Here is a 25532-nt window from a genome sequence, read left to right on the forward strand (position 1 = left end):
GGGGGGTGGGAGAGAAATGTGACTTTGGCGCGAATTGTGCCCTCCGCCACAAACCGCTTGATGGCTAGCGGTGTATTTATGTAGATGTAGATGTAGAAATGCATGACATGTTCACGTATATTTCATAAGAGAAACAGCACAGTTATGGATCGAACATCATCAACCAGACTTTTAAGGTCTTTTAATTGGTTACTATTACATCAAAAATGTTACTAAATAATGGTATGTTAATCTGAATAAAGGTTCTATAAATGTGAATGAAGGAATGGTATGTTCATCTGAATTTTTAGCACCTATTAGGCATAAGATTCCACAACTGTTGCACGTTACATAATTATCAGAACTCGTTACATGCATCTTGCTTATTATTCTGATCAATTGCCTTAATTAGTTACTAATTATCCAAACGTTCATAACTTTTTATCACATGGCGTTAAAAAGTATACAATAATTCATTTGCGAGAGGGTTCTTTGTACATTTTCTTGCAGGGCATTAAAATAACAAAAATTTGTAGCATCAACAATTCTTGTCACACTATAACAATCAGTAACCACTAGTAGTACAACACATATTCAAAAACTACACAGTAAATTCCATGAGCTAAATCCTTATATAATCTCGACTATTGAGGTAAAAGTATATATTGCTATCAGTTTATGATAGCTCAATAGTGTAAAAAATCACTTGTGGCCTTTGTGACCAGGAATACATACTCTAACAGGGAGGAAGCTTAACATAACATTTAAAGAACATGGTAAACCCAGGCATAAATCTTTTTTTAGTGACAACCTTACAAAACTTGAAAATACAATGGGGAACATTGAAAAAACGTGTAAATATTTCATGAAATGGAAAAAGGTATTCAGATTAATCTTCTGAAGGAGGCAGAGATGTATAACAATCTAAAAATCCCAACCTAAAAGATACTTAATGTACAGAGAGAGCCTAACAACACAAAGTACTTTGAGAACTTTGTTGATGTCTTTGCCAGAATGCAGGTCAAATTATACCAATGTCCGTTATGCCATGTTGTAAGTTAAGGCTACATAGTTTGTGTTGAGTCCTCATAGTCAATTTCAGCATGATTCAAGGTATGCATAGATGTTTTGTAAAAGTTTAGTACTATGGCAGGATAAAAAGTTTAAGGAATTTATCATGATCTTCGCTGTTGGCGTTGTATACACAGTTTGGTGTGGTGAACTATCTTCCTGAATGATCCTGTCAAAGCTTCAATGCTGAATTATATCTTGTGGAGTGGACAGAAATTTTAAGTGGGAATTGGCAAGTGAATATGCTATTAATAGCCTTTTGAAAAACTTTCTGTTAAGTATCGAACTTCTGACTGCATGTCATTCTTTATTCACCAGAGTTTATAAATGTATGATGACATCACTAATTAGGTAGAAGGGATAGTTAAGAACAGTGACAACTAAGAGGTATTAAATGAGCTGTAAAGTGCAAATATCATATTAGGTATTCTGAATATGTAACAATGCAAAAATTGATGTAAATTAAATTGTGTGTAAGTTTACAATATTGTTGTAATACATTCCTTGCTTTGTTGAGGCAGTATTTTAATTGTTGCATATATTCATTAATGTGAATGTCATTATCCTGGTGTTTTGGCACTTTTGGTCTTATAATTACTATAAATGTCAAGGAAAAAATTTGTGTTAATTAAGGCTGTGATGATATACTTCTACCACAATTCAAATCGAAATTTTTTTGTTGTGTCTTTATTTAACATTGTACTAGCAGTCTTTACAAATATTTTCGTGTTGAGATATGAGTACAAGATGATCACTGTGAGATAATGTGAGGTCACACATGAGAATGGGTCATGCTTTGAATGGAATTGCTATCTTTACCAGCAAAATTGTGGGCACTCACACTACACAAATAGCATATCAAACAATCATGCTCTATGGCATTCCCACTGGACTAATACTACAGACACTCCAGACTGGGTGAGGTGCTAGCTGACAAAATGTTGATTGAAATGTTAATATTAGGAGTGACCGCCAGTGGTTAGTGCACTGCAGACGTCCTACATTGCCATGGCTTGAGAAGATATCATGTAGGACTGAAATCTAAGCCATTCTTCTGACTGCGGTCTCCACAATCATGTTTTCCTTGTCAGGCGCAACACAGATGGTTCTGTACTCCATGATTCTGTTTGTGAACAATGATTAACTAGAGTTGAAGAAACAGTTTATTCTAGAAACAGCCTCTTCATTTTCTACATGCATCGTTTTCTACACGGAGCAATACTGTAAACAATGCCATTAACATAATTTACATCCACTCATTCGACAGCAGACTGATATTGAAAGTGTAATAGACTAGGTTGTTTGGTGCTTAAGTAACAAATTCAGGAGGAGAGCCACAAATAGTTCTGGTTTCTTAAAAATTTGTTTCATTTGTAGGTATTTGCGTTCTTTTCCATAAAAAAAAGATTATTTATACTGTATTCATAAATGTTTCAGACAAACGATATATATATATATATATATATATATATATATATATATATATATATATATATATATATATGTGTGTGTGTGTGTGTGTGTGTGTGTGTGTGTGTGTGTGTGTGTGTGTGTGCATGTGTGTGTGTGTGTGTGTGTGTGTGTGTGTGTGTGTGTGTGTGTCTATGTGTGTGTGTTGGTGCATATGTATATATATCTGTGTGTGTGTGATTTCAGAAGCATTGCGTTCTGATATGTATTCACTTAAAATGGATGATAACTGCTCTTGGGAGATCTGGTTTACTCACAAGATATATGTCTGAAGTAACATTGTTGATCTGGTAATGATGCCATATAATTTTTACTCTTTTCAGGAAATGTTACTAAGAGTACAGTTATTTAAAATAATGATGGTCTGTTGATATGGACCCATAAAGATATACATTGCTATTAGAGTATCAGTCCATTATATGTTAGTGTAATTACTCAATAATTATTGTGTTTGTGTTAGGTGCATGCCGGAGGTTAAGTTACCATTTCTGGAATGCTGACCACCCTGCAAAATAGCATTCGAGATTTGCTGTAAATCTAAGGGGTGTTTGATGAAAACTTTTCCTTAAAATTTCAATGATCAATTTATCGATTCTTATATGAATTCATGCTCGCAAGTCTGTTCAAAAGCTTTTCCTACCAGAACTATCGATTGCTTAATGCATTCCAGTCTTTGACTATTCGAGTGATAGCATGTCCACAAACTTATACTTTGCAGACACTGAGTATGGACCAGTCACAGAACAGCATGTACTGTGTCACGTGTTTATGGGCTTTGTTTAATAGTGGACAAAGTGTTGTCCTTAGTTTTGCGATCTTCTCATCTCGTGAGTTCCACATGTTCTGTTCTGGACGACTGGTGTCGCAACTTGCTCATGGACTCTAGGTAACTGAATTGCCATTACATTCTGATGGCTATTCTCACACTACAAACTACATCTACAGCTACACGAATCCTCTGCAAATCACATTCAAGTGCGTGGCAGGGGGTTCATCTGGCACCTACACAATTCTCTATTATTCCAATCTCGTATAGCGCGTGGAAAGAGTGAACACATATATCTTTCTGTACGAGCTCTGATTTCCCTTATTTTATCGTGGTGATCGTTCCTCCCTGTGAACGTTGGTGTCAACAAAATATTTTCGCATTCGGAGAAGAAGGTTGGTGCTTGGAATTTCGTGATAATATTCCGTCACAACGAAAGACGTCTTTCTTTTAATGATTTGCAGCCCAAATTCTGTATTATTTCTGTGAATCTCTCTCCCATACTTCGCGATAATACAAAACGTGCTTCCTTTCTTTCAACTTTTACGATGTACTCCGTCAGTCCTACCAGGTAAGGATCCCACACCGCGCAGCAGTATTCTAAAAGAGGACAGACAACCGTACTGTAGGCAGTCTCCTTAGTAGGTCTGTGACATTTTCTAAGTGTCCTGTCGATAAAACGCAGTCTTTGGTTAACCTTCCCCACAACATTTTTTGTGTGTTCCTTTCAATTTAAGTTGTTCGTAACTGTAATTCCTAGGTATTAAGTTGAATTTACGGCTTCTAGATTAGACTGATTGATCGAGTAACCGAAGTTTAACGAACTCCTTTTAGCACTCATGTGGATGACCTCACACTTTTCGTTATTTGGTGTCAATTGCCACTTTTCGCAACATTCGGATATTATTTCTAAATCGTTTTGCAGTTTATTTTGATCTTCTGATGATATTATTAGTCGATAAACGACAGCGTCATCTGCAAACCACCGAAGACGGCTGCTCGAATTGTCTCAAAAATCGTTTATATAGGGGGAATGCCAGAAATCACTTCTGTTTTATTCGATGACTTTCCGTCAGTTATTACGAACTGTGACCTCTCTGACAGGAAATCACAAATCCAGTCCCATAACTGAGACGATATTCCATATGCATGCAATTTCACTATGAGCCGCTTGTGTGGTACAGTGTCAAAACCCTTCTGGAAATCCAGAAATACGGAATCGATCTGAAATCCCTTGTCAATAGCACTAAACACTTCATGTGAATAAAAAGCTAGTTGTGTTTCACAGGAACGATGCCTTCTAAACCCATGTTGAATGTGCGTCAATAGACCGTTTTCTCCGAGGTAATTCATAATGTTCGAACACAATATCTGTTCTAGAATCCCGATGCATATCGACGTTAACGATATGGGCCTGTAATTTAGTGGGTTACTCTTACTACCTTGCTCGAATGATAGTGTGACCTGTGCAATTTTCCAGTCTTTGGGTACGGATATTTCGGCGAGCAAACGGTTGTATATGATTGTTAAGTATGGGGCTACTGCATCAGCATACGCCGAAAGGAAAGTAATTGGTATACAGTCTGGACCAGAAGACTTGCATTTATTAACTGATTTAAGTTGCTTCACTACTCCGAAGATATTTACTTCTACGTAACTCAATTAGGCAGCTGTTCTCGATTCGAGTTCTGGAATGTTTACTTTGTCTTCTTTTGTGAAGGCATTTCGGAAGGCTGTGCTTAGTAACTCTGCTTTGGGAGCACTGTCTTCTATAGTATCTCCATTGCTATTGGGCAGAGAAGGCATTGAGTGTTTCTTGCCGCTAACATACTTCACATATGACCAGAATCTCTTTGCACTTTCTACCAGGTTTAGAGACAAAGTTTCGTTGTGGAAACTGTTATAGGCATCTCGCATTGAAGTCCATGCTAAATTTCAAGCTTCCGTAAAAGATCACCAATCTTGGGGATTTTGGGTCTGTTTCAATTTGGCACGTTTGTTTCGTTGTTTCTGCAAGTGTTCTAACCCGTTTTGTGTACCAAGGAGGATCAGCTCCGTCGTTTGTTAATTTATTTGGCATAAATCTCTAAATTGCTGCCGATACTATCTCTTTGAATCGAAGCCACATCTGGTCTACACTTATTTTATTAATTTGAAATGAGTGGAGATTTTCTCTTAGGAAGGCTTCAAGTGAATTTTTTTCTGCTTTTTGAATAGGTTTCTTTCTCGCTTATTTTTCGAGGATTTGGGGATTGCAGTGTTCAATCTCGCTACGACAACTCTGTGTTCACTAACCCCTGAATCGGTTTTGATGCTGGTTGTTAACTCAGGATTGTTTGTTGCTAAGAGGTCAAGTGTGTTTCCACGACCGTTTACTCTTCGCGTGGGCTCATGATCTAACTGCTCGAAACAATTTTCAGAGAATGCGTTAGGCACAATTTCGGATTATACTTTATGCGTACCTCCGGAAATAAACATGTATTTAGGCCAAAATATTGAGGGTAAATTAAAGTCACCACCAACTATTATCGTATAGGTCGGGTATGTGTTTAATATCAAACTCAAGTTTTCTTTGAACGTTTCAGCAACTGTATCATCTGAATTGGGAGGTCGGTAAAACGATCAATTTATTATTTTATTCCGGTTGCCAACAGTGACCTCTGCCCATACAAAATAACAGGAAGTTTCTACTTCAGTTTGGCGACAAGATAAACCACTTCTGACAGCAACAAACACGTCTCCGCCAACCGTGTTTAGCCTATCCTTTCGGAACATCGTTAGGTTCTTCGCAAAAATTTCGGCTGAGCTTATGTCCGGCTTTAGCCAGCTTTCAGTGCCTATAACAATTTGAGTATCAGTGCTTTCTATTAGTGCTTAAAGCTCTGGTACTCTCAAAAACACAGCTACGACTATTAACAAACGATATACCAATGGTTCCTGTATCTACGTTCTTCCTGTGTTCAGCCTTCACTCTTTGTGACTGAATCCCTACTTGTGTTTTCCCGAGACCATCTAACTTAAAAACCTCCCAGTCCACGCCACACAGCCCCCGCTACCCGTGTAGCCGCATTCTGCGTATAGTAGACATCTGACCTACTCGGTGGAACACGAAAGCCAACCACACTTTGGCGCACGTAGATGAATCTGCAGCCCACATGGTCGCAGAACCGTCTGAGCCTCTGATTCAGACCCTCCACTCGGCTCTGTACCAGAGGTCCGCAAGCCTGTTTGTCAGACAAACCGGGGAGGCCTTACGTGCTGCCGCTTGGGAAGTCTTTCGCCGCCTGTTTCGCCCCAGGGCGACGTTCCACTCTACCACAGGTGAAGGGGTCAACTTCAGTGCGAGCAGTAACTGGGATGACCACTGGTGAGGACCGATCTGCATTATGGTGAAGTTCCAGAAAGCCTTTCGCAGCTTGGTACAATACTCTGTATGCAATCTTTCAGGGTGTTAAGTAGGCCTTCATTTGTATTCATACTTAACTTGTTTTGTTCAAAGAGACATGTTATGAGCCATGTCTGAGGTATAGTATTTGATTCTCCTTCGTTTACCAGTACAGTCGGAGGTGATGGCTACATCACATTACCGCTTATTCAAAGGCGTTCTTATCTGCCGCTATGTGAAGAATTTTTCTTTGTACAGTTTCTCAGATAATGTGGCATTTTATACCACATGGTCACCGGGCGGATTGTGTAATCCTTCATTTGTTATTTTTTTGAATTGAGTATTAGTGATAGGTATTTAGTTAAAAGGTGTATCATTTATCTTCCTTCCATAATCACTTTTAAAATTAATGCTAAATTTCTACTGTACACATGATTTATTATTCAGTCTAGAGTCTGCGTTTAATTCGTACGCGAAGATTACTGTTAACTCTGACATCAACAGGACTATTAGTTCATGTGTAGTAAAAGTGCAATCAGCAGACGCTGTCCCAAACAGCAGTCAGCAGAAGATCGTTGAAATCTTTGCATACATCTCAGAAAGTAAATAGTGTAGCTGAGATTCTGAGACAACTTGTTTTCGAGATTACATCTGACATAATCATTATATTTTATGTTCTTTGGCACACATCAATTGACTATCAGATTGAGGCTCACATTCTCATTGGTCTTGGTCTACATCCATGTCATATGTAGTATACTTTCGTTGAACAAAGCTATAAAACTTTGAGAAGTAGCTCTGGCCCTAAATTCTTTCCAGTATTCATTCATGTCTCCCATTGTTCCAATTGCAAAATTTGATTATTTTGTACTGCATATTTTTTAAAAACGTTCTCAAATAGCGTTATCAGTTACTCCTTGCGTAATGATTGTCTAGACAAAGGCCACATTTTCAGGTCATTTTATTGAACTCACATATCCTTATGTATTGAGCTGAGTTTGGAAAAAGATTAAGAGGCATACTACCGTCAAAGCCTAAAATCAGATTCTCATTCCGCCTCTATATTGGACATGCAACAGCTCGCTGCAGTCATGTCTGTAGTTTTGGAAATGTTATAACAATTAAAAATCACAATATGTGCAATTACTACAAGGACTTCTTTTCTTGTGTCTTCAGAACCACTAACTCAATATGATACTGGGGTATACACCCTAGCGCTCTATACTGTAGATTATGACTCCATAAGCAGAAATCCAAACTGCCATTCACATCACTGTGCAACATACACAGATAATAATATGATACTGGTAGTATAGTATCGGGCCGCATATCTCGTTTACATCCGAAAACTGGAACACTTATAAGAGTTTGGAACTTTTGCAACTTTTTCCCATTTTAAGTTATTACCTATGTGTGCACTTAATCTTAAATTTATAGGACAACGGGTAATAGACACATATATTTGCCAGAAAGTACAGTGGTGCTTTATTTTCTCCACATGAGTGCAGGGTACAGGACAGTGGGAGCAGCTCCAGACTGCGCCTCTGCAGTGTGGTGCTCCCTCAGCAACAGCGACTACTTGCTGTGTGCAGCTCTGCGGGCGGCGCCTGACCTGGCATGGGGTCTGCTTCCAGCTCTGGATGCAATGTTTCGGCTGCCTGCACGTGCATGTTTCATGTGGCCAGCCCGGGCGTGAACACCTGCTCAACAATAAACAAAAAATATGATGTTCCTCTGACACTTGCGTACTCTCTTGTCTCATCAGAAAATGTTAGTCGGCTTAACAAAAACTTCCATCTACAGTTGACACAGATACTAACCTTAAATTTTGTAAGTATATAACACACTGAAGAATTGGATCACACATAACTTGTTTTTCTGACTGATTTCCTTTGGAGTAATTGCTGCTTCAAATATCAAGAGCACTGCTCTATGCTATAACTTTTGTTTGTAGCATATCCAGCTATACACAGTGTAGCTTTAGGTTGCTATTTTATACCATAGTGATCTGATATATACAGGGTGATTTTCATTAATGTTTAAAAACTCTCAAAGCGGAGTATAAGACTCTGAGACAAGAAATTTAATACAACATACATGGAACCAAAAACGTCAGCAAATATCCTAAATGTGGTTGACGAACTTTGCACATGTTACATGACCAGTTTATGTACCTCCCCACAGGTGCAGTGGTAGCGGTCAGTACTAAACACTACTCTGCTAGCGTACTACGTTTTCCTAATGGTAGATAGATTCACTATAGTCTTGTAGTGCCACTACCATGAACACTACAGTATCGCACTGTATAATGCAAGAATAAACGCAGAATAACCACGTGGAGCAATGTGTAGAAGTGCCACTACAGTGTGGATAGACTGATCTAGCTACTGCACTTACATTAAAGTATGCATCCCCTGATACCATCACGTGTGCTACATTTGTCATCCACTTGGTTTGGGGATTTCCTGAAACTTGCGATCATATGTGTCTCATGTCAAATTACTTATCTCAGAGTCATCTACGTCACTTTTGGTTTCCTAAACGGTGATATGAATCACCCTGTATCTTTATAATCGCGATGAAACTCAGACAGGTATAAGCTATGTACCTGTGATAACTTCAATTCCATCATTGCTAAACATACCTACTTGTAGAGGTCGGTAGTATGCACACATCTTAAGCTGTAAGACTTAAGGCATTTTGATGCTAAAACTCAGTTTCTGTAACTCGCTCTAAATATCACTCCTGAAACATGTCAAAGCGCTTTAAAAAACTGTGGTAAGAAGACATCATAAAATCTCACTGACGGTCACTAAGAATCTTCGAAACATATAATTAACGTTTAACCATATTTCAGTGAACTTTCAACTATTTTTGTATACTTGTGTGTTGGCATAGACATATTGTTCTACCAGAAAGCGTAACTGCAGTAATTTTCATTCTGATTACAACAAAGGTTAAATGACAGGCAACTAAATGATTAGCTCAGTAATGAATAGTGTGTGCTGCTCAAAACACAACATGCATATTTAATGTATGCACTAATGGTATAATACTACACACAAATATCCTCGAACCACCTGTCTTGTCTAGAGACGAATGACTTCAGTGTTCAAAGTATCAGAATAATATAGATTATCAACTAGGGACTTAAACCTACAAGAAAGTACACTCAGACTCGCAGTCTACACCATAACCTGATGCCGTGAATGGTACGGCAATTAGCCCCTTGCATTGCCTGCACGCCTCAGCTGCTGTTTACCTTTGGCTGCCCGCCTGCTGTCTCCACTTATACCCTCCTCATCACCGCTGTCGTCGGCGTCGTCGTCTGCTGAGCCGTCGGTGCCGTCGTCATCAGCGTCTCCGTTCTCGGCTGCTTCATCCACCGGTTCCTCTTCATCGTCTGCGACAGCGAACGGCGTGCAGTACGCCACGAGTAACACTCCAGCGATCAGCAGGACAAAGGACGCCTTCATGGCTGCAGTGGTTTCTACTACGCTGGATGCCACAAATACAAGTGCCATTAGTGAGCACACCGACCTCCTCTTATACGGCGTGTCGGACACTTATCTCCCAAATTGTGGCATTCAAGGACAGCTACTTAGTGCGTACTTCAAAAGCCCGATAGATCATATCGTCGTCATAACTTACTGCCACAAATATCTTGGGGGCCTTGGTATGCAACCTTGATGCTTAAGGTGATTGTAAGCAATTATAAGTAACTTGAAAAATGAAATTGTCTCCTTTGTATGGTCAAGTGCATATAACAGCACTGACTTAGAATAACGGCCAATTTAAAAACGAATAAGACTTTCATCTACTGTTAATCTGTTCATTGTTCTCGTTGCCTTACGTAACAATTGTCCAGATTTAGTTAAAAGTGTACAACGTCTTCCCATCATACTCTGTTATCTTATGTTGAAAATCGTTACTTCGTTTTACCAATAATTAACACCAATTATTAACAATAAGCTCTGGATTTGTTTAACGTGAAGCATAAATTTGTCTTATGAAACCTATCCACTTGTTAAGAGTTCCTCTAAATTCTCCTTACTGTAGATTATTACAGGTAGGTAGACTGTGAACGTCAATGTCGACGTTTGGTGCCAAGCAGCTACTTTCCACATAAGTGATTTTCTTTTATTTCTTTCATCGTTTCTCCCATGCGCACAAAAATAGCAACAGTGAGAACCATCAGCCGGTTATCACTTTCGTCATAGTCTTCAATTTTTCTTTCTTTATTAATCACGCTATTTGTATATGAACTGACCCAAACAGGATGGGATACATCACGTGTCTCCACTCCGATGTTTATCTGACTTTGAGGCGTTGTTCATCACATATCGGGTATTAATTATTAAACACTGTTTCCATCCTGAACTAATACTCTATATCAACATCAGTAAGACGTGTGATCCCTAACGACACTGAAACTTTATTTTATACGTTGTGGCTCGGAAGCAACCAGACACCAAACGCATTTTTCACGAATCTCTTGAATGAAACCCTTGCTGTGTCGGTCTCGAAGCTTTCGTCTTGCCAGACATGCTCTGTGGGTGACAGATCAGAAGGTCAGTTATGCCATTTGTAAATCTGTTTGTTCCTAAAGACATCTGTGCCATTAACTGCAGTGTTTGATTAGCATATTGCAATTGGCAACCCAGTTATCAAGGGTATAACAGCAGAACTACTTCTTATGAGCTTTCAGTAGGGTGTCCATGGACACGTTGCTGGCAATCTAACCACCACAAATGGCAGTGAGACTTTTCGCTACGCATATTCGACTAGTCTTTCGTCTGTTTTATATACTCGTCTTGACGCCTATTTAGAACGTGAGACGTGAGGCTCGTATGCTCATTCTAAAAATAACTGATTGCTCATCTTAGACATTTAGTTGAAAGAACAATTCGTATATTCCGAGTGTACATCTAGAATTCCTCATTTTCCTCACAAAATAAAATAAGATTTTAATCTTTTCCGTCTTAACCTTCTACTTTATTAGTTCACTAATTTACTACTGCAATGTATTACATAGCTCGGCAGTTACAGGCAGTGTGTGATGCAAATCGATATTAACAATCAGACCTAGTTTGTCATTGAGTAATATGCTATAAATGCCATTCCATGTAGCCTGAATCTTTCTTGGCTGCTTATAAATCAACTTCACGTTTAGGAAGTGTGAGGTGGAGTGGTTCTGGCCGTAGTGTGCATATGCTGAGAATGCAAAATTAAAGTATCTTTGATCAGAAAATGAAATGAAGCTCCCTATGCAATCATGCAAGTTTCCTTATAAAAGACAGTAAACAAGTTGCGTAAAGGATAACTACTTATTAACTTCTGAATTTAACAGGGGTAACCTCATCTTTAAATGTAAATAGTTCTGTATGAAATACATTGGTCAACCACTTCACAACAGCACAGTTTAGTTAAACGTGGCGTCTTTCTGTTAAATGAAAATACAGGCTTATAAAAGAAGCTGTTTATATCGATTAACGAGCATTCAAGTGAGAAAACTTTCAACAAGATAGAATACCGGAAAGTTGTAACGAAACATGAAATCGGAAATCAAACATTCTTCACAGATGCAAAAGGTATCCTGCAATTCGAAAAACTTACTGCAGTAGTCAATTACCGTTACGACTAACTCTACAAAGTTAACATATACCACGCCCCGCAAACTACTCCACGAGAAAGCATTGCTACCCGAATCTCAGCAGATAAACGCCCATCACTCGATTCCGTGCGCGCCGGCTGTGGGCGGAGATCTGTAGTGTACTGGTCCCTTTTATCATGTGCAGCCCGTGAGGATGACAGCAAGACCGTCGTTCAGGGGGCATGAGACAGAGTGTCTAAAACTGCAGTTCTAACTTCTCTCTCAGGTTTTGGAGAAGTTCCAAGTCATCCAGCAACGACAGTAATGATTGCGAGCGCTGTACAATCTCTAGATATGTTTTGCCACTACTGCGACCACCTCTCCAATGAAATTTCAAGATTTCTGCAGAGCATCAGCAAGAGTGAAACTTTTTGCTTATTTTGTAGGGGAATGGGGCATAGAAAGAAGGTAATTGTCTTGCAGGTCAATTTCCATAACACCCACTGAGACCAGATTCTATCGATTCCCACAGAAAACTTCCAATCACCACCCCTTTAACTGAAGGAGACATTCCCTCATGTAATCATCGCACCTTGGTAAGAGCGCATTCTAAGAGCCCAGTGTATTATCTCCCATCATATACCAGCCTCGAGTCGGAGGAACCAGCGAGCGTGGTGGATGCACTGACCCTTAAGACCACTTAAAGTTACACACTTACGGCGGTGGCAATGGTTAAACGATTGGGTCCATCTGCCATTTCTCTTTATTAGGCTGCCATGCAGAATACATGGAAACATACAGCTTCTCACAGGCCGAAATTAACAGTTGTTTCAATTCCTAACTTGACCATAGGCAATATGTGGAATTACTTGTGCATAATGGCAAAAACATTAGAAAGGTTACCAAAAGACTTTGTTTTCTTAAGGTCTTTCACTTCCTTATAGGGGGTCTTCTGATTAATATATATCTCTACTTCTATAACAACACCTTTTCTCAGTTTATACAAGGTTTTTCATATTTTCTTCAATGTGCCCTATTGTAAGTTGATGTGTTTTAAAGTAGTCACTCAAATCAGCTTTATGACTGGGACTACAGCGTTCTTTGAATCTTATCGTAAGCTTCCTTCTTGTTTGTCTACGTATTCTTCATCATATAGACCACAGATGAATTTAGACACCTCTGATTTATCATATACATCTTCGTTCTCTATCTTGTGCCTTAACAATTTCCCTTACCTCATTATTTATTTGAAAAACCACTTTAGCAGTACCACTTCAGAAACCTGTTTTATTCTATCAGGGATCTTTGCCTAAATATGGCATTATTACAAACCTAGGGTTTCCTTTATTTCTTATTTTCTGTACTTCTCTTTTAATCAAATCTGTGTCTCGTAAACCTTTTCTCCTGACATAGTCAGACCCATTTTCCACAACCACATGATGTAAAATGTTACTCTCACTGTCTATACTTTCTACAGATATGGGTAATCAATTGAACACGTCATCATGGCATGAAAAGTGTACACTTAGAAACATATGGGATGAAATGAAGACACATGTATGATTGCATCTGTGGTTGTTAGTTTTCTAAATATGTTGTAAGTATGCCATTAATTAAGTTTGGATATCTTCAAAAAGGAGATAGCTTATAGAATTATTTTCTTCTACCTTCATAACACAGTTAATATTAGGAAGTAGCTGATTTAAGATACTGTGTAGGTGTTCAATCTATGTTGTACTGCAACTGAAATGTATGAACATGTCATCAAGGCAGCTTTTATAGTTGTTAAGTGTAAAAATTAATTTTCTGAATCATCCATGAAAATGTTTGCTAGTGTCCCTGCTGGGCGATTACTAATTCCTAAGCCATTTCGCTATCTGCCGAAAGTCAAATTGAATACAAAATACTTTTGAGACAAAACTAGCCTGAACTGATCACATACTAATACAATTTGCTAGTTATTCATTTTCTTGTATGTCGGTTGATTATTTTTGATGATGTTAATTATTTCTTCAACTGGTACCTTTGCATATGGATTGCTAAGCTCTAACGGTATGAATTTAGCTGCTGGGTTTGTAACCTCTAAACTGAACTGCATCAGTTCTGTTGTATTTTTTAACATGTGATTATTTTGGAATCTGTAGTTTTCAGTAGTAAACTCTAAGTTTATTAGCACTTGAGTTCATAGGTATACACATTTTCTTTTGAATGCCAGTAAAAATGGAATAGGATTTATTACCTTCCCCTTAATTTCGTCTCTGTATTTACCAGTGGGAGCTTTAGAAATCTTAAATATCTGATCATCTTCTAAAAAGAATTTTAGTTATATATGCACTTTAGTAATGATAACAAGTGAACTGTCTCTGTGTGCTTTGAAATTTAATTACCGTACTACATTTAATTAGTTATTGTCTGTCCCAATAATACCTAGGTCACTTTTGGAAAACCTTTGCCTTTCCTTGGTCTTTCATGATCTAGCTATTTTACACGCTATCCTATTTTTAGCTCAATCCTTGAACCTGTCATTCAGCCAATTGACAGATTAGAATCAACTACCATTTCTTATGTTTTTTCTCATTAAGTCTGGGTGCAACATTAAATTTTAAGCATTTGCTAAGCAGATTCATACTCGACAAGTGCACAATACAGTCATAAAACGTAATACTGGGGTCAATAAATGTGCCCAGAGTATTATGTAAGTCAACCAGTATGTTAATTTTCTTACCATGCCTGTCTTTGATTACTTACTATTCATTGTCAATAAATTTATGTACAACATCAATACATATATATGTACAACACATCCATCTAAATTCTCCAATCTATAGAGGATGGTTTCGATATCTATGTATTGCTTTTAATTCAACCTTAAGCCATTTCTCTTTACAATATATCTTGATTGTCCCACACACATCACTCCCAACCTTGACATTCATGTAGAAAAAGCTGGAATCACTTTCAACGAAACACACTTTCTTACAAATTCCTTTGGTTTTACACACATAAATAACTTTAATTTGGTTCTTTGGTACATCATGACCACAAATTTTCCTTTACTCGGCAACACAGGTAACGTTTTATGGATGTGGAGCTATACAAGTGTAATGAATGTTAAGAACTGCATTATGCAGTACACAGTCTTAACGATATATTTTATAACAGACAATCGATTTTGGTCTAGGATCAGACCATCACCAGGTCTACAGTACCAAAGAAAAACAGAATCACATATAACAAAGTGTGTAACATGAAAGCACACAACTGTTATGTGAGACAACAGTAAATACATTACAAATTATAGCACTGTAACAAAGAACATAAAGACGCATCTTTGCTCTACATCTGCATAATTGTAATATCGGATACTGGATGTACACTGTTCCAACTGTGCTATTAGTCCATTTATTCTTATAGCCATTAACTGTGTGAGAAACGCATGGATCCAACAGAATAGGTCAAAATCAAAGATACATCTGCTAGAAATACACCCCACTGCCGTTAAGATCATACATAATAACAAACTCATGGGGGATCCATCATATTACAACATTTTAATAACAGATCATTCAAAATATATCCATTATATTACAACACTAATAGTTCACTTGCCATCTGCACTTTATGGTTACTGTGCAGTGTTAGTAGAAACACAGGCAGTCACACCTCAGTTTAGCCAACACTGAAAGTAAATCCCTTTTAAATATGCAAAGACCTGATACATGGTTTAATAGTCATTATAAGTGCTTAACGTAAGTAGATCTAACCATTACTCTAGTTCTTTGTTTAATATGTCACTTATCTAGAGTTATAATGAAAGCCCATCAACGTTCAGCAGTGCCATGTGTATACAGGGTAGTTACAGATCATCACATTGTTTAACATTTGACCTCTGGAGTATCAAAGTATGTCACCAGCCCAAGTCATAGCAATATTTGCTTAATAGTTCTCAGCTGGAATACTTGCCTAGTTATTGTCTTAATTTATCAAGCTATGTGATAACACAATGTATGATATGTTCACATATAATTTAACAGAGAAACAGCATGGTTATGGATCAAACATCGTTAACTATACTTTTAAGGTCATTTATTTGGTTACTATTACATCACAAATGTTACTAAATAATGGTATGTTAATCTGAATAAAGGTGCTATGAATGTGAAAGAAGGACTGGTATGTTAATTTGATTTGTCAGGCACCTGTTAGGTATAGGATTCTACTATTCTTGAAAATTAGGTAATTATCAGAACTGGTCACCAATTTCCACTAAATATTTGAGTTTACTCCACAAGATCGCAAAATATAATGCAGCATTGAAGCATTGACAGGATCATCCAGAAAGATAGTTCGTTACACAAAATTGTGTATACAACGCCATAATACACACGTAATTCCACATATTGGGTATGGTTAATTTAGGAATTGAAAAAGCTGTTCATTTCGGAAAGTGAGAAGCTGTATTTTTCCGTTTATTCGGCACAGCGCCCTAATAGCTCTCTAAATCACGCATGGGCGCAATTGTTTCACCATGGCCACAGCCATAAATGTGGCCAGTGCATCCACCAAGCACGTTGGTTCGTCCGACTAAAGGCCGGCACGTTTACATAATGGGAGAAAGCCCTCTTGCTAAGGTGCGATGCCTACATAGGGGTATGTCTCCTTCACTAATAGCAAATGGTGGTCGGAAGTTCTCTGTGGGAATCGCAAGACTGTCTCAGTGGGTGTTATGGAACGTGAATTGCACGGCAGTTGACTTTTGCTCATGCTCAACTCCCCTACAAAATAGGCAAAAAGATTCACTCTTGCTGATGATCTGCCGAAATCTTGTAATTTCACTGGGGAGGTGGTCGCGATAGCGGCAAAACTTGTCTAGAGATTATACAGCGCTCGGGATCATTACCGCCATTGCTGGATGACGTGGAACTTCTCCATAACCTCAGAGGGAAATTAGAACTACAGTTTTAGACACTCTCCCCCCTGCCTCCATGAACGATGGTCATGCTGGCATGCTCGCGGTCTGCACGTGATAATAGGGGCGAGTACGCTACTGACCTCCGCTCACAGACGGTGAGCACGCAATCGAGAAATGGGCGTTTATCTGGTGAGGTCCGGTTAGCAATACTTTTCCGTTGGTAGTTTGGGGGCGTAGTATATGTTAACTTTGCATAGTTAGTCGTAACGTCAACTGATGATTGCAGTTACTTTTTCGAATTGCGGGATACAGTTTGTATCTGTGAAGAACGTTTGATTTCCGAGTTCACTTTTCGTTACAATTTTCCGGTATTCTATCTTGTTGAAAGTTTCCCCACTTGAATGATCACTATTTACTTTTAAAAAAGACGTTACCCCTGTTAAATTCAGAAGATAATAAGAAGTTATCTTTTACGCAACTTACTTCATTGCTGTCATTCGTTCGTGAAGAATGCCTTTGGAGTCAGTTTGCTTCCGAGCCACAACGTATATAAGAATGTAGCAGTGTCTGTAGGGATCACAGCTGGCTCTGAGCACTATGGGACTTAACATCTATGCTCATCAGTCCCCGTGTAGGGATCACGCGTCGTAATGATGTTGAAAATGGGTATCAGTTCAGGATGGAAAGAAAGTTTAATTATTAATACTCACTATGTGATGAACAACGGCTCAAAGTTTGATAAACATCGGACTGGAGAGACGTGGTGTACCCCATCGAATTTGGGTCAGTCCATACACAAAAAGCGTGACTAATAAAGAAAGAAAAATGGAAGACTAAGAAATTTTGGTCTTATGTCAAAGCGGTAGGTGGATCAAAACAAAATGTCCAGACACTCTGTGACCAAAATGGTACTGAAACAGAGGATGACAGACTAAAGACCGAAATAGTAAATGTCTTTTCCAAAGTTGTTTCACAAAGGAACTCTGCACTGTAGTTCCTTCTGTAGATTTTAGCACAGATGACAAAATGGTAGATATCGAAACAGATGACAGAGGGATAGAAAAACAAACAAAATCACTCAAAAGAGGAAAGGCTTCTGAACCTGATGGGATACCAGTTCGATTTTACACAGAGTACGCGAAGGAACTTGCCCCTTCTTGCAGCGGTGTACCGTAGGTCTCTGGAAGAGCGTAGCGTACCGTTTTCAAGAAGGGACGTCGAACAGATGTACACAACTGTAGACCTATATCTCTAAAGTTGATCAGTTGTAGAGTTTTGGAGCACATATTATCTTCGAGTATGACTTTTCTGGACACTAGAAATCTAATCTGTAGTAATCAGCATGGATTTCGAAAAAGACGATCGTGTGAAACCCAGCTCGTGTTATTCGCCCACGAGACTCAGAGGGCCATAGACACATGTTCCCAGGTAGATGCCGTGTTTCTTGACTTCCGCAAGGCGTTTGATACAGTTCCTCACAGTCGTTTAATGAACAAAGTAAGAGAATATGGACTCTCAGACCAGTTGTGTGATTGGATTGAAGAGTTCCTAGATAACAGAACGCCGCATGTCATTCTCAATGGAGAGGAGTCTTCCGAAGTAAGAGTGATTTCAGGTGTGTCGAAGGGGAGTGTCGTAGGACCGTTGCTATTCAGAATATATATAAATGACCTTGTGGACAACATTGTAATTTCACTGAGGCTTTTTGCGGATGATGCTGTAGTATATCTAGAGGTTGTAACAATGGAAAATTGTACTGAAATCCAGGAGGATCTGCAACGAATTGACGCATGGTGCAGGGAATGGCAACTGAATCTAAATGTAGACAAGTGCAATGTGCTGCGAATACACAGAAAGAAGGATCCTTTATCATTTAGCTACAACTGGAAGCAGTTAATTCCATAAATTATCTAGGTGTAGGCATTAGGAGTGATTTAAACTGGAGTGACCACGTAAAGATAATAGTCGGTAAAGCAGATGCCACACTGAGATTCATTGGAAGAATCTTAAGGAAATGTAGTCCGAAAACAAAGGAAGTAGGTTTCAGAAACTTGTTCTCCCACTGCTTGAATACTGCTCACCAGTGTGGGATCCACACCAGATAGGGTTGATAGAAAAGAGAGAGAAGATACAACGGAGAACAGCGGGCTTCGTCAAGGGAAGCGTTACTGGATAAACTCCAGTGGAAGACTCTGCAAGAGAGACGCTCAGTAGCTCGGTACGGGCTTTTGTTGAAGTTTCGAAGACATACCTTCACTGAGGAGTCAGGCAGTATATTGCTCCCTCCTAGGTATATTTCGTGAAGAGACCATGAGGATAAAATCACAGAGATTAGAGCCCACGCGCAGGCATACCGACAATCTTTTCTTTTACGAACAATATGAGACTGAAATAGAAGGAGAAACCAATAGAGGTACTCAACGTTCTCGCCGCCACAAACCGTCAGGTGGCTTGCGGAGTATGGATGTAGATGCTGATGTGGAGGTGATAACTGCCTAATGGTTCTCACTGTTGCTATTTTTGTCTGAATGGGAGAAACGATGAAAGAACTGAAAGAAAATCACTAATGTGGAACGTAGTTGCATGGCACCAAACGTCGATGTTGGGGTTCACAGTCTACCTACCTGTAATGATCTATGGTAAAGAGAATTTATGGAAACTCTTAACACGTGCATAGGTTGCGTAAGACAAACTTACGCTTCATGATAAACAAATTCAAATATTATTGTTAGTTATTGGTACAAAGAGATGCCGATTTTCAACATAAGATATCGGAGGATGATGGGAAAACATTCTACGGTTTTAGCTAAATAAGGACAATTGTTGCGTAAGGCAACGAGAACAATGAACAGATTAACAGTAGATGAAAGTCCTACGCGTTTTTAAATTAGTCGTTATTCTAAGTCAGTGCTGTAGTATGTACTTCCCATACGAAGGAGAGACATCCAGCATTCAAGTTGCTTACAATTGCTTACAATTTTCCTCCGTCTCCTATAACCTTCAGCATCAAGGTTTCATACCAAGTCCCCCAAGATATTTGTGGCAGTAAGTTATGACGACGATATGGCCAATCGCGCTTTTGAAGTACACGCCAAGTAGCTGTCCTTGTGTGCTACAAATTGGGAGATAAGAGTCCGACACGCCGTATAAGAGGAGGTCGGTGTGCTCACTAATGGCACTTGTATTGAGGCATCCAACGAGTAGAAGACACTGCAGCCATGAAGGCGTCCCTTGTCCTGCTGATCGCTGGAGTGTTACTCGTGGCGTACTGCACGCCGTTCGCTGTTGCAGACGATGAAGAGGAACCGGTGGATGAAGCAGCCGAGAACAGAGACGCTGATGACGACGGCACCGACGGCTCAGCAGACGATGACGCCGACGACAGCGGTGATGAGGAGAGTCTAAGTGGAGAGAGCAGGCGGGCAGCCAAAGGTAAACAGCAGCTGAGGCGGGCAGACTGCACTACTTAGCATTGGCTGCATCAGGTTATGGTGTAGACTGCGAGTCTATGTGTACTTTCTTGTAGGTTTAAGTCCCTAGTTGATACTGTACATTATTCTGACACTTTAAAAGCTGAAGGCATTCGTCTCTAGACGAGGCAGGTGATTCAAGGACCTTTGTTTTTATTTTTATACCATTACAGAATACTTTAAATATACTGCTACATTCAACCTCAGTGTTCTTTTACTGTGGTTGTATGGCTCGTTAAAACAGTTATATTTGCTAAATACGGATCCTGCTTAAGGCCCAATTGATTTACATCGACCCCAAAAGGGGAATTACCTATTGTATGTTGAAGATAGCTAATACTCAAATGGCTTAAGAAAAGAATGTTCAAATAACACATTTCAATAAATCTTGTATGAGGGGTTTTACAAAGTTTTTGTCATAAAATTCTACACAAATGACACTTGCTGAACAGGATATGATATTAACAGTAAGATGTAAAACCAACTCCTAAAGTCTCTTACTTCTCTCATGAGAACCAGTGATTGTATGTTGGCATCCAGTAACTGCAACATTATGAAAGAACTAACAAAGACGCTACCATTACTCGCTGCATTTTATGTGTTTTTTCTGTTGGTATTTGTGTTACGTTATTAACCTACAAGAATAGTTTGCACAAGACACAATCAGCAGACCAGTTACTTGATTACAAGGGTAATGATTACTAGAGAACCAGTAAAGTACTGTCGCTGTTATAGACAAACATATAAGACAAAAACTGCTTTTTCGACATTTTTTAATGTCATTCTTTTAAGGAAGAGTATAAGGAATGTGTTTCTGATCCTGCTGATTAACTAGAATCTTTAAGCCGGATTTTAATTTTTGTTGTGATATGTAAGTATTTTTAATACATACAACATTAAAATATTATCACAGTGTAACTGAATGCAACACCTTAATGAAACAAGCCTCATAAACCAGAGTGTAGTTTTAGAATTAGGATGTAGAATCGCAAGTACTCAGAAATCAATCTAAGAGTTTTCTAATTTGGAGGAACATGTGGTCTTTTGAGCAACACATACTACACTTTTTTGAGCTAACCATTTAGTTACTGGTCATTTAATCCTTCTTTTAGATCAGAAAGAAAATTACTGTAAATACTCTTTCTAGTAGGACAATACATATGTGCCAACACACAAATTTAGAAAAATAGTTGAAAATTCACTGAAGTATGGTTAAACGTTAATCATATGTTTCGAAAATTCATAGTGCTCATCAGGGAGATTGCAAGCTGTCTTCTTGCCACATTTTTTTAAGCGCTTTAACATGTCTCAGAAGTCATCTCAAGAGCAAGTCACAGAAATTAGATTTTAGCATAAAAATGCCATAAATCTTACAGCTTAAGATGTGTGCATACTTCCGACCTCTACAAGGAGGTATGTTTATCAATGATGGAGTTGAAGTTATCACAGGTACATAGCTTATACCTGCTTGTGCTTCATCCAAATTATAAAGATACAGGGCGATTCATATTACTGTTTATGAAACCAAAAGTGACGTAGATGACTCTGAGATAAGTAATTTGACATGAGACACATATGGTCGCAAATGTCAGGAAATCCCCCAACCAAGTGGATAGCAAATGTTGAACATGTGATGGTACCAGGGGATAGATACCTTAGTGCAAGTGCAGCGGCTAGATCAGTCTATCCCACCCACACTGTAGTGGCACTTTTACACATTGCTCCACATGGTTATTCTGCGTTTATTCTTGCATTATTCAATGTGATACGGTAGTGCTCATGGTAGTGGCACTACAAGACTTAATGAATATATTTACCATTATAAAAAAGTACTACGCTAGCACAGCAGTGTTTAGTACTGACCACTACCACTGAACGTGTGGGGAGGTACATGAACTGGTCATGTAACATGTTCAACATTCGTCAACCACATTTAGGATATTTGCTGACGTTTGGGGCTCCATGTATCTTGTATTAAATTTCTTGTCTCATAGTCATATACGCCACTTTGAGAGTTTTCAAACATTAATGAAAATCACCCTGTATATATCAGATCACTATAGTGTAAAATATCCACTTAAAGCCACACTGTGTACAGCTGGATATGCTACAACGGAAAGTTATAGCTTAGAGCAGTGCTCTTGATATTTGAAGCAGCAATTACTCCAAAGGAAATCAGTTAGAAAAACAAGTTGTGTGTGATCCAATTCTTCAATGTGTTACATACTTATCAAATTTAAGGTTTTTATCTGTGTCAACTGAAGACAGAAGTTGCTGTTCAGCCGACTAACATTTTCTGATGAGACAGGAAGGTATGCAGGTGCCACAAGAACATCATATTCTTCGTTTATTGTTGAGCAGGTGCTCACGCCCGGGCCGGCCACATGAAACATGCACGTGCAGGCAGCCGACACATTGCGTCCAGAGCTGGAAGCAGACCCCATGCCAGGTCAGGCGCCGCCCGCAGAGCTGCACACAGCAAGTAGTCGCTGTTGCTTAGGGAGCGCCACACTGCAGAGGCGCAGTCTGGAGCTGCTCCCACTGTACTGTACCGTGCACTCATGTGGAGAAAATAAAGCACCACTGTACTTTGTGGCAAACATACGTGTCTATTACTCATTGTCCTATAAATGTAAGATCAAGTGCACACACAGGTAATAACTAAATATGGAAAAAAGTTGCAAAAGTTCCAAAATCTTGTAAGTGTTCCAGTTTTCAGGTGTAAACGATATATTCGGTCCGATATTATACTACAAGCTTTATATCATTATCTGCGTACTTTGCACTGTGAAGTGAAGACAGATTGTATTTATTCTTAAGGAATGATGATCTACAGTATAGAACGCTAGGGTACATACACCTGTGTCTTATTGGGTCAGTGGTTGTGAAGACACAAGAAACGACATCTTTGTAGTAACTATAGACATGACTGCAGCAAGCTGTTGCATGTCCAATATAGAGGCAGAATGAGAATTTTGATTTTAGTGTTTGACGGGTATATGCCTCTTAATCTTTGTCCAAACTCAGCTCAATACGTAAGGGTATGTGACTTCAATAACTTGACCTTAAAATGTGCTCTTTGCCCAGACAATCATGACTCAAGGAGTAACTGATAACGCTATTTGAGCACATTTCTATAAACATATGTAGTACAAAATAATTAAATTTTGCAACTGAAACAAGTGTCGGCATGAATGAATACTGGAACGAATTTAGGGACACAGTTGCTTCTCAAAGTTTTGTAGCTTTGTTCAGCGAATGTGTACTACATACGACATGTATGTAGACCAAGGCCAGTGAGGATGTGAGCCTCAATCTGATAGTCAAGAGATGTGTGACCAAGAAGTGAAATATAATCATTATGTCAGATATAATCTCGAAAACAAGTTGTCTCAGAGTCTCAGCAACACTACTTACTTTCTGAGATGTATGCAAAGATTTCAACGATCTTCTGCTGACTGCTGTTTGGGACGCCTTCTGCTGATTGCACTTTTACTTCACATGAACTAATAGTCCTGTTGAAGGCAGAGTTAACAGTAAAATTCGTGTACGAATTAAATACGCACTCCAGAGTGAATAATAAATCATGTGCACAGTAGAAATTTAGCAAAAGTGACTGGGGAAGGAAAGTAAGTGATACACATTTTCACTAAATTACCTATTACCAATACTCAATGCTAAAGCAATAACAAATGGAGGATTACACAAGCCATTTAGTAGACCATGTGATAGACAAAGCCACAATATGTGAGAAACTGTACAAAGAGAAATTTGAAACATATCGGCAGTGAAGAACGCCTTTGAATTAGCGGTAATGTGATGTAGTCATCATCTCCGACTATACTGGTAAACATATGAAAATCAAATACTATACCACGGACATGGCTCAAAACATATCTCTTTGAGCAAAGCAAGTTAAGTCTGAAAACAAAATAAGGTCTACTTAAGGACCTGGAACATTGAATACAGAGTAGTATACCAAACTGCGAAAAGCTTCCTGGAACTTCATCATAATGCTGATCAGTCCTCAACTGCGGCCAACCCAGTTACTGCTTGCACTGACGCCATCAGAATGTAATGTCAATTCAGGTAACTAGAGTTCATGAGCAAGTTGCAACACTAGGCGTCCAGAACAGAACATGCGGAATTGTGATATGAGAAGATCGAAACACTGAGGCAACACTTTGTTCACTATAAAATAAAGCCCACAAACACATGACACTGCACATGCAGTCCTGTGACTGGTCCATACACAGTATCTGCAAGCTATAAAGTGTTGACATGCCATCACTGGAATGAATTAAGCACTCGATTGTTCTGACAGGAAAAAGCTTCTAAACGGGCTTGTGAGCCAGAATTCATGTAAGAATGAACTAATTGAACATTGACATTTTAACGAATGTCTTTCATCAAACTCCCCTTGCACTTACAGCAAATCTCGAATGGTCTTTTTCAGGGTGGTGAGCATTCCAGAAGTGATAACTTAACCTACTGGATGCACCTAAAGCAAACACAGTAATTATTGAGTAACTACACAAACATATAATGGACTGGTACTGTAATAGCAACGTATATGTTTATGGGTCCATATCAACAGAACATCATTATTTTTAATAACTGTTCTCTCACTTAATAACATTTCCTAAAAAGAGTATAAATTGTATGGCATCATTACCATATCAACAATGTTACTTCCAACATCTCTCTTGTGGAGAAACCAGATCTCTCAAGAGCACTCATCATCCATTTTAAGTGAATACTTAACAGAATGCTATGCTTCTGAAATCACACACACACGCACACACACACACACACACACACACACACAGATATATATATATATATATATATATATATATATATATATATATATATATATATATATA

The 25532-nt window shown here is 38.7% G+C and overlaps 2 protein-coding genes across 2 annotated transcripts; one reads left to right on the forward strand and one right to left on the reverse strand.

The window, feature by feature from the left end:
• Positions 1-8132: 8132 nt before the first annotated feature.
• LOC124805195 lies at positions 8133-10197 on the reverse strand. The gene is made up of 2 exons (XM_047265691.1): positions 9934-10197; positions 8133-8371 (listed from the first exon to the last, which is right to left on the reverse strand). The coding sequence occupies exons 1-2, from the start codon at positions 10193-10195 to the stop codon at positions 8247-8249; spliced, it is 387 nt and encodes a 128-aa protein (XP_047121647.1). The 5' UTR covers positions 10196-10197; the 3' UTR covers positions 8133-8246.
• Positions 10198-20367: 10170 nt separating this feature from the next.
• On the forward strand, positions 20368-23246 carry LOC124805215 (nucleosome assembly protein 1;2-like). Its single transcript, XM_047265721.1, has 2 exons — positions 20368-20608; positions 23008-23246. Exons 1-2 carry the CDS (start codon positions 20395-20397, stop codon positions 23130-23132), a joined length of 339 nt encoding a protein of 112 aa, XP_047121677.1. The 5' UTR covers positions 20368-20394; the 3' UTR covers positions 23133-23246.
• The last annotated feature ends 2286 nt before the right edge of the window (positions 23247-25532 follow it).

Source organism: Schistocerca piceifrons, chromosome 7 (genome assembly GCF_021461385.2).
Source record: "Schistocerca piceifrons isolate TAMUIC-IGC-003096 chromosome 7, iqSchPice1.1, whole genome shotgun sequence".
Taxonomy (NCBI): domain Eukaryota; kingdom Metazoa; phylum Arthropoda; class Insecta; order Orthoptera; family Acrididae; genus Schistocerca; species Schistocerca piceifrons.